This window comes from Hemiscyllium ocellatum, chromosome 13 (genome assembly GCF_020745735.1).
Source record: "Hemiscyllium ocellatum isolate sHemOce1 chromosome 13, sHemOce1.pat.X.cur, whole genome shotgun sequence".
Taxonomy (NCBI): Eukaryota; Metazoa; Chordata; class Chondrichthyes; order Orectolobiformes; family Hemiscylliidae; genus Hemiscyllium; species Hemiscyllium ocellatum.
In genome coordinates this window covers 39,975,387-39,989,880 of record NC_083413.1, presented here as the reverse complement: position 1 = coordinate 39,989,880, position 14,494 = coordinate 39,975,387, and the positions used below count along the sequence as shown (strand labels likewise).

Genomic DNA, 14,494 nt, shown 5'->3' with positions numbered 1-14,494 from the left:
GCCAGAAACCTTACAATCTTTAAAAAAAAATTTGGATGAGTACTTCAAATATCATAACATTCAGGGATATGGGACAAATGCAGGAAATTGTGGTTAGTGCACGTTTAGTGATAGTCATGTCAGTGCAGACTCAATGTGCCAAAGGACCTTTTCTATGCTGTATGAATCTATGAGATATCCTGTAACCATGAAATGACAAGGCTTTCTCTCTTTCTGTACTTGTTGACTGATAGCAGCATACAAAATTCCACCCTTTGTAATAGGACAGCACCAAAAGATATATTACAAATTCTAACTATATTAATTGAGCACTAAAAGTTGAAGTGCTTTTTTAAATTTTCTCCTTATCTAAGTCTGTAACTGGTCTCTGAGAAAAGAACAATGAGATTGGATCCAGTGATAGGATCCGAGTTGATAAGGTAAATTGGAAATGTTGGTGAGGGTTGGTGACAAACAGTTGAGAGGATATTAGATAGGGATATTCAAAATCCGGGGGGGTCTCAACAGAAGTAGTAAAAAAATACTGTTTTCACTGGCAGAAAGGCTAAGAACTAAACTACACAATTTCAAAGTAATAAAATATCTGTGACATGACAGCAAGCTGCTTAGTGCACTTGTTACAGATTCACTTGCGGTTTTCAAAGTGAATATGATAAATACTGAAAGGAAAATACTTTTCAGGCCATGACAAAATGCAGGAAATGTTACTAGCTGCAGTTCTCTTGCAGAGATCCTGAACAACGCAACTGGATAAATGGCCTCCTTCCATTTTGCAACCATTCTATGATCACTCTGAGGCATCCTTCCTGTCTAGCATTCCACCGTTGCTTTATCATTCTTCCCTACCAATAGAAAATGCTTCCCAATTTCTCAGAATAGGTCATTCTAAATTCAATGCCACAAAACCTTTCAGGACATTGCAAGTGGGCAAAAAAATGCTTGTCGAATGAATGGCTGTAGAAGAATGTTTGGAAATACCAATAACAAAAGCAATAATTACCTCATATCTGCTCATTTAAACTACTTACACTTACAATGACAAATGTAACAATTGCAGACACCTACGTTTTTATGTTAACAACATTTAGAGAGTCAATTTCCAACATCTAAAACATGAAATTGTATTGCTTTTCAAATTATGTAGTAATAGTTCTGTTAAGAATGGGCTTTTGTGTGTTCATCATCTGCCATACATGAGTGAAGGCCTATTGTATAAATTCTTCATCCAAACCTGTCATAAGTTAAGTTATGCCTCATTCATACCTAAGTAATTCTGTCCTGTGGCATTTGGGAAGCCTCAAAAGAACAACAGGTACAGTGAATGTGCTAATCTGATAAAGCAGCATTTTTCTAACAGCAAACACAACATATAAAGTTATAAGTATAAAGCATAATTGCATAGCACCAGCAACAATATACAAAAGCAAAATTATTTTACATGGGATTCTTGCAGATCCCAGATTCTTGATCTTCTCCATTTTCTCAATATGGAATATTGTTATTTTTGTTGAGTTGCTGTTAATTACCACAGCTGAAGAAAGACCATATACTGCGGTAAAGCTCATTGTCTTTATAGAGCTATCTTCCCTGGTGACTGTGGTAGAATCTGTAGCTTTCTGAATGGATGCAAATGTCACAGCTCCTGTTTGCAATGATTTTGATTGTACAGTGCACATAAAACCAAGCTGTTTTGTTGAAGTCTTGCTTGTTTGAAGGTAAACATCCATTTTTGATGTAACATTTGTCAGTGAAAAATTACAGCTCAACTGGCTTTCATTCAATGTTAGAATAAGCTGATTATAGAAATCCACCGGAGTTTTACATCTTAATTCATTGAGCTGAGCAACCTTACTTTTGTTTTTCAAAATCCAATTTTTCAAATACAAAATCCAACAATCACAGTTCCAAATATTATCGTACAAGCGAACTTCCTTTATATTTGGTAAGAAATCAAACAGTCCTTGTGGGATATTTTGCAACCTGTTATTATCTAACTGCATGGTGGTCAGCTGAGTCAGGTTGTTAAAAATGTTTCCAGAAAGGCAGTAAAGTTTGTTAGAAGAGAGTGAGAGGTATTTCAGTTTCTGAAGGTTACTAAATACATTGTCACTTAAAAAAGTAAGCTGGTTGTTATGGAGCATGAGCTCTTGAAGGTCATTAATGCCATTAAATGTATGCATTGAAAAGTTGGCAAGTTTGTTTTGGTGCAAGTACAACAATTTTAAGTTAGTCAAATTGCAAAAGATATTATCTGGAAGAGTGATAAGCTGATTATCATGTAAATACAATTTCTCCAATTTCTTCATCTTACCAAATATGCTGTCTGGAAGTTGCACCAATTTATTAGAATACATTGATAATACACGAAGATTGAGCAAGTTATGAAAAATTGTTGGTTGCACTTCAACTATTCTATTTTTGGCAATAATTAATCTGTTCAGATTCTGCAACTGAGAAAAGGTATCACTAGAAAGATTTCCAATATAATTAAAGTGAAGTAAAAGTTCAGTGAGATTTAATAGTTTATCAAAGAGGCCTGAAGGAATGTAATTAAGTTTATTTTCATATAGTCTGAGAATTTGAAGATTTCTTAGTTTGTCAAAAATGTTTGCTGGAAGAACACTAATTTGGTTCCCCCCTAAATGCAATTTAGTAAGATATCCAAGATTGTCAAAAATGCCATTGGGAAGAGCTTCTAATTTATTTCGATATAAATAAAGTTCTTCTAGGTTGTTAAGATAATCAAATAGACCCGGATCTACTTTGGCCAGATTACTCTTAATTAAATAAAGTTGTTTAAGATTACCCAATGTGTCCAGAACTCCAAGAGGCAATACCTCCAGTAAACTGTTTGCCACCATTAGTGATTCAAGATTGTGTAGGTGTTTGAAAGCTCCTTCCGAAACATCTGTCAGGAGGCTACCATTCAACACAAGTTGCTTCAAAGCTTTTTGCCCTGTAAAACTGTTGTCTTCTAGCTTGGCAATCTGTGTGTTTACCAAGAACAGTGACGATACATTTGCTGGTAAAGGCCCAGGTACTTTTGTGAGTATCTTTCCTCTTCGTTTTCCACAGGTAGCTTTAAAAGTGGAGCAATCACATTCCTCAGGACAGCCAAAGTATTGACTGATCACTTGCAAACTTATGAAGAGATATAATAATAGTACTGTAGCCATTTCACCTGCAAATTGAATGGATGTCAATATTCCAGAAAGAATGCCTCAGTAAAATTGAGGAGATTTTAGTACTTTTTTTGTTGTTACCTGGATATGATAATATAAAATGAGATTGGGAGATGCAGACAAGCACCAGTCAGAAATGTCGTGAATTTCTGGAGTATTCTGGGATAGTTTCCTACAGCGAGGTGTCCTGGATGCAAGAAGGGGACAAGAAATGTTTAATAATGAGTATTGAGCTAGATTTAATAAATAACCTAATTATATACAAACATTTATCAAATAGTGATATGCCCGAAAGTATAAAGCACGAATCAGCTGCTAGTGTCTTTGATTCAGGTTAGGCAACTTTAACAAGATGAAACAGAGACTGCCCACAGTAAAATGAGAAAATCTGCTGATGGGCAAAACAACTGAATGACAATGGAGAACGTTTAAAGAAACACTTAGCATAAAACAAAATCAGTTTGTTCCCTGTGAGGGAGAAACAGCCATGGACAACTAAAGAGATAAGGAATAGAAATGCAAAATCAGGCACAGATCCTGCTGAATGGGAAAATACAAAGACTAACAAAGGGCCACAAAGCAACTTATGAGAGCTACTAAAAGGGATGATGAAAGGAAACTTGCCAGCCAGATCTAAATTGCTAAGAAAAAATATGTATAGTTACATAAATGGAAAGCATGTGGTCAAGAGCAACATTAGACCATTAAAGTGTGATATTGATAATGACTATGGGAAAATGACAGATAATATGAAAAAATTACTTTGCCTCAGTATTCACGGTAGAAAAGAAGGATAGCTTGCCAGAAGTCCCAAGGAAATTAATAGTAGATCAGATACAGGGACCGGATAGAATTAGCATAAGTAAAACATTTTTAATAAAGACACTTATGGAATTAAAGAGTGGCAATTCACCAAGATCTGACACTTTCCATCTAAGGATGTTAAAGAATGTAAGTGAACACATTGCAGATTCCCTAACCATAATCTGTCAAAGTTCCCTAGATACAGGAGCTGTCCCTCTAAATTAGAAAATTGCACATCACTCCACCTTTTAAAAAAGGTGAAAGAAGAAAACCAGGGAATTACATATCATTAGTCTAACATCTCTCATGGGGAATTGATTGTGGCCCTTATTCAAGGATGGGTTAACTGAACACTTTAAAAATATTCAATCATGGAGAGCCAACATAGATTCAGGACAGTTCATGCCTGACAAACCTCACTGAATTATTTGAAGAGGTGACTGAGGTGGTGAACAGGGAATGTCTATGGATGTTGTTTATATGGACCTCCAAAGACATTTGATAAAATCCCACATAAAAGACTGTTAACTCAGGTGTAAGTCCACAGACCTGAGGAAAAATTACTGACATAGCTGGGGAATTGGTTGATTGGCAGACAGCAAAATGTAGGGATAATGGATAGGTACTGAAGTTGGCAGGATGTAGCCAGTGGTTTCCCACAATGATCTGTACTAGGTCTCCAATTATTCACGTAAATTATTAATGACTTGGATAATAGCATGGAAAGTCAGATATTCAAATTTCCTAACGACACAAAGTTTGGTGGCATTATAGACAGTGAAGATGATAGTATAGTACAAAAAGATATTGGTAGAATAGGTGAATGGGCAAAACTGTGGCGGATAGAGTTCAATATAATCAAGTGTGAGGTTATCCATTTTAGATCGAGAAAGAATAGACAAGGTATGTTCTAGATCGCATGAAGTTAAATACAGAGGATGTCCAAAGAGACTCGAGGGTTAATGTGCACAAATATTTAAAATGTCACAAACTGGTGTAGAAAATAATCAAGAAAGCTAATGGTATGCTGGCCTTTACATCTAGAGAACTGAAGTGTAAGGATGCAGACGTTTTGCTGCAGTTACTTGTGAGTACTGTAAGCACATCTTGGCACCGCTCCTTAGGAAGGGGATATCAGCTTTGTAGGGAGTACAATGTAGATTTACAAGAATGATACCTGGATCTCAAGGGTCAAGTTACGAGGAGACTTCATACAAATTGAGCCCCTTTTTTCTTGAATTTGGAAGGTTAATTAGATTAGATTAGATTAGATTAGATTACTTACAGTGTGGAAACAGGCCCTTCGGCCCAACAAGTCCACACCGACCCGCCGAAGCGCCACCCACCCATACCCCTACATTTACCCCTTACTTAACACTACGGGCAATTTAGCATGGCCAATTCACCTGACCCACACATCTTTGTGACTGCGGGAGGAAACCGGAGCACCCGGAGGAAACCCACGCAGACACGGGGAGAATGTGCAAACTCCATACAGTCAGTCGCCTGAGGCAGGAATTGAACCCAGGTCCCTGGCGCTGTGAGGCAGCAGTGCTAACCACTGTGCCACCGTGCCGCCCAAGGGGTGGTCTGATCAAAGTCTTCAAAACATTAACTGGAAAAGGCAGAGTAGATAAAGAGAAACTATTTCCATTGTTTGGGGTTTCTAGAACAAGGGGTCATTGTCTGAGAATAAGGGCCGGACTATCAGAAGAGATGTTAGGAAGCACGTTTATACACAAAAAGTGATTGGAAAATCTCAAATGGTAATGGATGCAATGATAGTTGTTAATTTTAAATATTTAATACCTACATTTCTGTTCCGTAAAGGTATTAAGGGATATAGACCAAAGGCAGATATGTGGATTTAGGCCACAGATCAGCCATGATCTTGTTGTGTGATGGAATTGGCTTGCAGTGCTAAACGCCCTACTCTTTTTCCTATAAGAAAATGAACTTACTGCTCCAATGCAGATTTGTAAGGACAAGTTAAACGCTGAGTTTGAACATTCACAGAAAAGGAATTGAAGAGGCTGAAGGTACCTCATGGGAGAAAATTTAAAACTTAATCAATATAAATATGGATCCACAAAACTGCAACTGCTACAAAATAATGCGTTTCACAAATATGAAAAAAGTTTTCTTTATTTTCATAAAGATTTTTACTTTCACTATATATAATGGTTATTTGCTGGAAATCATAATCTGAGTGGAGAGAATAGATGAAAATAGAGGAAGTTTAGTTGGTGAAAGATATTCTTCTTCAACTTGTTCAAGGATAGTTGAATGCAGCTTTGCAACAGGTGGGACCTGAACCTGTCTCGCTTGTGTCAGGGTACATACACTACTACTACAAACCTGGAAAGGTGAAGTTTGATTAACCTCATGATTCTCAAGTGACAGCATCAATTGAGACTTTTTTTTGGTTGTGGAATAGATCTGCTATTATTGTTCCCAGTTTTTTAAACCCTTAGAAACTGAATATAGGTTACATCTTCAATTTTTTTTCCTGATGCTCCTCTGTTAGAACAAAGGATTATTTCAAACATGCCTAACACTAGCTCCAGTGAATTGTATATATTTTTCTTTTTAGAAGTCATCTAATTTTGTTTTTGATATTATGGCCATTTTCAAAATCTTAAAAGAAATAGGCAGTTTTGCCACAATAGCTCAGTTGGACAAATGTTGCATTTACGTTTGAACTGAGCTATGCAGGGTGGAAAAGGCAAATAGTTACAGCGTCATATTTGTATTGACATCTCATTCCAGCCAAAATGGTTAAAGGGTCATAATAATTTTAATGCCTCTATGTTTGGGAACAAGTGATAGTGGAGATGTGGGAGAAAACGACTGCTATGAGACTTCCAAACCAATCAACTAAAATTTCTAGTATTGCAGTTTGGGAGCACTCCAAATTGTTAGAGTTCCCAGAAGATACTAGATCAAATTCTATTTTAAACATGTTTCAAATAGCTTTCTCTCTACCTGCATAACAGCATTGACAGCTCCTGAGAAACTGGGCTCTTTATTATAACCAGTTGTACCAGAATCATTAAGGTAACTTTTTATTTTCACTAGGAATACCAGTTTGCTCAGTGTTTTCAATTTGCTTTTAATTCAGATTGTCATCACTTATAATCTATATATTTCCTGAAGAATTTTGTTTCCAGTCTCAATGTACTAAACTTTTATTCTATCTAGCATGTTTTATTGCAGCCTTGTAATTTTTAGAAGTTATTTGAATATTATTCTCCCCTAAACTGTTTGTTTGGACAGAAGCTGTACTTCCCAGAAATTTTATATTACATTACAGAAGTAAAATTTGAAAGCCTTACCTCCACTTGAAAGTAGGTTCAGTTCACAGAAGAGTGAATCTATTTTAATAAATGATAGTTCTTAAACAAGCAATATAAGGCAATCCAAGTCAATGACTTTGTAAGTTTCAAACGGATGTATGGTTTTAACACTCATATAGTCATAGAAACATGATAAAGAAATAGACAGGAAATCTTGCAAACAAGGAATTCGCTATGCACAACATAACAGATAAACAGTTGTTTCGCCCAAGCTATTATTACAAATACATAGGAGGGTGGTGGGGGAGGAATTAATGAAGTTACAGAGAGGGTAATGTGACATACAAGGTGACTGAATTTGCTATGAGCTGATATTGTGGTTTTCTTAACAATAAATTGAGTTTCAGAGATTAGTGTTTGTGAAGAGTTGGGCCTCCTGGTAGGTTCTCATTCATGTTGCCTCCCTCTAACTCAGCAGCACAGGGAGCATTAGCAATGGAAGATGGCAGAAAGGGTGAGTCTGGGAGGGAGAATGTGCCACTTGGTACCACAAACGCTGCAGCTGGCATTCATTGCTTGTAAATTTGTTGTCATTAAAAAGGCAAGTAGCTGTTATTTCATCTTGGAAGCAAATGCAGTTTCCTTTTGGTTAAATAACTCAAAAGGAAACAAAAGAGAACTCCATTACTTCAAAGCATGACTTTTGTCCTCTGTCTCACTGTAAACCCCAACCCCCAACCCACAAGTCATGTCTTCTTCGAGTCTTATTGACTTTATGCTCAGCAGAGTGCATCCATTTTCTCCTTTTCACATTTGAATAAAGGCAAAATATTGCAGATGCCGTAAATCTGAAACAAGCACAGAAAATGCTGAAGAGAAGCAGCAAATCTGGCAGCCCAAATTTCTCAGCCCCCAACGCCTCATCATCACCATGGACATCCAGTCCTATACACCTCCATCCCCCATCACGAGGGCCTCAAAGCCCTCCGCTTCTTCCCTTCCCGCCGAACCAACCAGTATCCTTCCACTGACACCCTCCTTCGACCGACTGAACTAGTCCTCACCCTGAACAACTTCTCTTTCCAATCCTCCCACTTCTTTCAAACCAAAGGAGTAGCCATGCATCAATGACTGTATCAGCGCTACCTCGTGCTCCCACGAGGAGGTTGAACTTTTCATCCACTTTACTAACATCTTCCACCCCAACCTCAAATTTACCTGGACCGTCTCAGACCCCTCCTCCCTCTCCTTCCTAGACGTCTCCATTTCTATCTCGGGCGACTGACTCAACACGGACATTTACTATAAATCGACCGACTCCCACAGCTACATAGATTACACCTCCTCTCACCCTGGCCCCTGTAAAAACGCCATCGCACATTCCCAATTCTTTCGCCTCTGCCGCATCTGCTCCCAGGAGGACAAATTCCAAAACCGAACAACCCAGATGGCCTCCTTCTTCAAAGACCGCAATTTCCCCTCAGACGTGGTTGACGATGCTCTCAACCGCATCTCCTCCACTTCCCGCTCCTCCGCCCTTGAACCCCGCCCCTCCAATCGCCACCAGGACAGAACCCCACTGGTCCTCACCTACCACCCCACCAACCTCCAGATACATCGTATCATCCTTCGTCATTTCTGCCACCTCCAAACAGACCTCACCACCAAGGATATATTTCCCTCCCCTCCCCTATCAGCATTCCGGAAAGACCACTCCCTCCGTGACTCTCTCGTCAGGTCCACACCCCCCACTAACCCAACCTCCACTCCCGACACCTTACCCTGCAACCGCAAGAAATGCAAAACTTACGCCCAAACCTCCCCCCTCACTTCCCTCCCAGGCCCCAAGGGATCCTTCCATATCCATCACAAATTCACCTGCACCTCCACACACATCATTTACTGCATCCGCTGCACCCGATGTGGCCTCCTCTAAATTGGGGAGACAGGCCTCCTACTTGCGGAACATTTCAGAGAACACCTCTGGGACACCTGCACCAACCAACCCAACCGCCCCGTGGCTGATCACTAACTCTCCCTCCAACTCCGCCAAGGACATGCAGGTCCTTGGCCTCCTCCATCGCCAGGCCATGGCAACACGATGCCTGGAGGAAGAGCGCCTCATATTCCTCCTAGGAACCCTCCAACCACAAAGGATGAATGCAGATTTCTCCAGCTTCCTCATTACGCCTCCCCCCACCTTATCTCAGTCCCAACCCTCGGACTCAGCACCGCCTTCTTGAACTACAATCTTCTTCCCGACCTCTCCGCCCCACCCCTTCTCTGGCCTATCACCCTCACCTTAACCTCCTTCCACCTATTGCATTCCCATCGCCCCTCCCCCAAGTCCCTCCTCCCTACCTTTTATCTTAGCCTGCTTGGCACACCTTCCTCATTCCTGAAGAAGGGTTTATGCCCGAAACATCAATTCTCCTGCTCCTTGGATGCTGCTTGACCTGCTGCGCTTTTCCAGCAACACATTTTTCAGTCCAAATTTAGCCTTGCTAATCTTTTTCTTTTCCCATACCAATAGCACCTTTGAACAGTCATTCCTTTGTGTTCCTTGGTAAATTGCACCTAAGTTATGATTTTCCTCTCCTGATCAATGTTTACCTTAGCCACTCTTTGTATATAAAGCAAAGAATGGTTAAGGTAAACATTTGTCCTTTAAAGAAGGAGAAGGGGGATTTAATGAGAAATGACGAAATGGCCAAGGTGTTGAACAGGTATTTTGTGTCGGTCTTCACAGTGTAAGACACAAATAACAAGCCAATAATTGATCACAAAGAGACAATGGAGATGAGGACTTAGAAACCATCATTACCACTAAAGAGTTAATGTTTGGCAAGGTAATAGAGCTAAAGGTAGGCCAGTCTCCTGGCCCTGATCGGATGCATCCCAGGGTACTAAAAGTGACGACAGGGGAAATAGCAAATGCCCTTGTGGTAATTTACCAAAATTCACTGAACTCTTTGGCAGTTCTAGTAAATTGGAAAACAGCAAATATGACTCCGCTGTTTTAGAAAGGAGGTAGACAAAACGTAGGTGGCCACAGGCCCATTAGCTAACTTCTGCAGTGAAAAAAGTGCTTGAATCGATCAAGAAAGAAATAACAAGATATCTGGATTTAAACTGTCCCATTTGCAGATGCAGCATGAATCCGTGAAACATAGATTATGTTTAACTAATTTACTGGAATTATTTGAGGATGTCACGAACGCAGTGGACAATGGAGAACCGGTGGATGTAGTCTATCTGGATTTCCACAAGGCATTCGATAAAGTGCCACACAAAAGGCTGCTGCATAAGATAAAGGTGCATTTTGTTATGGGTGATGTATTACCACGGATAGCAGATTGCTTACACAGCAGAAAGAAAATTGTGGGGATAAATTGGTATTTTTCTGATTGGCTATCAGTAGCTAGTGGTGTAATTCAGGGATCCGCGTTGGGACTGCAATGGTTTACAATTTACGTAGATGGGTTGGAGTTGGGGACCAAGTATAGCGTGTCAAAATTTTCAAACTGTACTGAGTGGTACAGAAAAGTGTACAGAGGACACTGAAAGTCTGCAGAGGGTTATAGATGGATTACTCTCTGTGGATTGTCACCTTGTCATTGTGGAGAAGCTTATGTGGTCCTGAGAACTTGTGAGCGATGCCATCTGGAGTTATGCTCGTGGTGGATCACCCATGGCAGTAAGGTCTAGATTAGAATGGTGCTGGAAAAGCACAGCAATTCAGACAGCATCCAAGGAGCAGTAAAATCGACGTTTCAGGCAAAAGCCCTTCATCAGGAATACAGGCAGTGAGCCTGAAGGGTGGAGAGATAAGTGAGAGGAAGGTGGGGGTGGGGAGAAAGTAGCATAGAGTACAATAGGTGAGTGGGGGAGGGGATGAAGGTGATAGGTTGGGAGGAAGGGGAGTGGAGTGGATAGTGGAAAAGAAGATAGGCAGGTAGGACAAGTCATGGGGACAGTGCTGAGCTGGAAGTTTGGAACTGGGGTGAGGTGGGGGAAGGGTAAATGAGGAAACTGTTTTCAACCCCAGGCATCAATGTGGACTTCAAGAGTTTCCTGATGAAGAGCTTTTGCCTGCAATGTTGATTTTACTGTCCCTCGGATGCTGCCTAAACTGCTGTGCTTTTCCAGCACCATTCTAATCTAGACTCTGGTATCCAGCATCTGCAGTCATTGTTTTTACCATGGCAGTAAGATGGAGGATGAAGTCCCTGACAAAGAACTATCCAATCAAGATCCCAAAGGTGGAAGTGGCAAAGTTACTTCAAACGCAATGGCTGTGAAGGCGGTTCAAGGCTGCAACAAATCCATCAGCTCCAATTGTCATGGTCTCCATGCCATTGGAATCAGTTGGTTGATATGTGAAGTATCATGTGCTTCTTGGAGTGCAACATCAAGTACACAATAAACAAATACACACACACGTCTTCGCTCTGTGGGCTACTTCTTCAAGTCTTTTGGTGATGGGGGAGGGTGACAGGAGCAGGCAATGTGATGGTTGGAAGCTCCTAGATAAGAACCGGCACAAAAGTGGTAAATACTTGATTCAGCGGTTCAACTTTTGGACAGAAGCAGGAAAGTTGTTTGGTAGCAGTATTCACATACGAGCAGTCCTATTTAGGATCCACTTTGCTCACTTTGAACTGGGAGGGGGTTGGAAAGGGTGCCCTAAAAATAGTCCTGTCTGGAAAGCCACGTCCAGCGGAATCATCATTATGTGGTCAGAAAACATCGAGATGTGAAACTATGGAACTTGGAAGTTGGAATATACGAACTCTGATGGATGACCTAAACTCAGACCGGCCAGACAGAACTTCCTTTATTGCTCAGGAACCCCAAAAATTCAACTTTGACATTGTTGCTCTGAGTGAGACCCGTAAAGCTGGAGAAGGGCAACTAAAGTACAGCAAGGTCAATACACCTTTTTCTGGAAAGGACTTGATCCTGAACAACCGAGGCTCTGTGGATTAGGTTTTGCCATCCAAAACAGCCTACTTCAGAAGCTGACAGAGCAACCACTGGGAATCTATGACTCTGCGAATCGAGCTCATCGAGAACCAACATGCTGCAACCATCATCAGCACCTACGCTCCAACTGTGGGTGTTGAAGATGAAGTAAAGGAGAACTTCTACACCCAACTTGATGACATCCTTTCCTCTGTTCCCAAAAATGACAAGATCATTCTCTTGGGTGACTTTAATGCCAGAGTTGGGAAAGATCATAGGCTCTGGACTGAAATAATAGGCAAAGAAGGAATTGGCAAGTTCAATGCCGATGGAACAGTCCTCCTCACAAAATGTGCTGAACACAATCTGGTGATTACAAACAACCTATTTCACCAGAAAAACAGGTATAGAGTCTCCTGGCAGCATCCACACTCTAAACATCGGCATCTTATCGACTGCATTATCGTACGATCTCGAGACCAACAAGACGTACTAATAACAAGGACTGTTACTGGTGCTGCCGAGTGCTGGCCAGACCATCGACTCATCTCATCCACCATGAGAACGAAGATTTAGCTCAAAAGAAAACAGCAAAATCAGCACACTATCAAAAAATTCGATATTTACATCCTCCCAGACATCAACCACGTACAGAAGGTTCAACAAAATCTTCAAGAACAATAGCCTCAACAAATCCCAGCATCTGTAGAAGTATACTGGAATCATTGAAGAACGCTATAATCACCTCCTGCAAAAACCAATTGGGTTCAAGGCAAAAAACATCAGGATTAGCTCGATGATAATGACAAACTATTCCAATAACTTATTGATGAAAAGAGAAAAGCTTTCATCACCTTACAAAACGACCATTAATCAGCTACCAAAAGGAAACACTATCAGGAATGCATGGCTGAGGTCCAGAAGAGCACCCAAAACCTGAAAAGCCAATGGTGGAGGAAGAAAGCTCAGGAAATTCAACAACTAGCGGATGCCAATGACACTTGAGGCTTCTTCAACACAACTGAAGCTATCTTTTGCCCATCCACTCATGGTCAAGCCCCTCTCAAAAGCAAAGAAGGTTCAACCATTCTGAAGAGCAATGCAGACATCAATTCTAGATGGAGGGAGCACTTCTAAGATCTTCTAAATCAAACCGTCCCATTTGACAGGAATGTGGTCAACAACATCCCAAAACAGTCCACTGACAACTCCCTAAGCAAAGTACCAACACTTGAAGTAGTCAGCAAGCCATCAAAGCCTGAAAAACAAGGCTGCCTGATTTGTTGGAAAACCAGCCGAGGTCAACAAAATTGGTGGTAACCTGCTTCATTACCAACTTCTTATCCAGATCCTGATAAATGACGACATATCACCAGACTTTAGATACTCAGCAATCATTACCATCTACAAAAGAAAAAGGCAATCGATCTGAATGCAGAAACTATCGTGGAATTTCCCTGTTTGCAACAGCAGAAAAGAACCTCACTCGCATCATGAACAACCAGCTCAAGCCTTTAGCCGAGAAGGTAGATCATCACGTAGAACAAATCGACATGACCTTCACTATGCGACAACTACAAGAAAAATGTCGTGAGCAACTTGAACCTTTGTATATGGCATTCACCGACCTTATCAAAGTATCAAGGGAACACCTATGGATGCCCTGAAAAGTACATTTGAATCCTGAGACTCTTCCATGATGGCATGCTTGTCACAATTATGGTCAGCAACAGTAACTGTGAGCCTTTTCAAGTCAGAGCAGGAGGAAAAGAGGGATGTGTGATTGCCCCAACTTTGTTCACCATCTTTATTGTGTCAATCATCCACATCAAGGACAGCCTATCCTCAAAAATCAAAATTATCTACAGAATAGATGGCTGACTTTTCAATCTTGCCCATCTCAAGTCCAAAAACAAGACATCTATGAGTTCCCTCGTTGAGATCCAATATGCAGATGACAATTGTTGCAGCTCTCTCAGAAAACCACCTATAACAGTTTCTGACTGCCTTCAACCATACATACACAAAACCTGGACTTACCATCAATTCCAAGAAGACTTGACTATCAACTGTCACCAAATGAGACAAATTGGATAGAACCATCAATTCAGCTTGGCGAAACAAACCTGGAAAATGTGGACTACTTTCCGTATCTTGGAAGTCACCTCTCCTCTAATGTCGACCCTAATGATGAGATCCAACATTGGAACAGCTTTTGGACATCTCCAAACAAGAGTCTTTCATGAT

General features: G+C 40.6%; 1 protein-coding gene across 1 annotated transcript; it reads right to left on the bottom strand.

The window, feature by feature from the left end:
• Positions 1 to 1,253: 1,253 nt before the first annotated feature.
• LOC132821325 (leucine-rich repeat-containing protein 15-like) lies at positions 1,254 to 3,176 on the bottom strand. Its single transcript, XM_060833908.1, has one exon. It carries the CDS (start codon positions 3,174 to 3,176, stop codon positions 1,254 to 1,256), a length of 1,923 nt encoding a protein of 640 aa, XP_060689891.1.
• Between the last annotated feature and the right edge of the window lie 11,318 nt (positions 3,177 to 14,494).

What these genes read in the sequence shown, in the direction of transcription:
- LOC132821325 (XM_060833908.1), bottom strand. Translation starts at nt 3,176, where the DNA reads ATGGCTACAGTACTATTATTATATCTCTTCATAAGTTTGCAAGTGATC.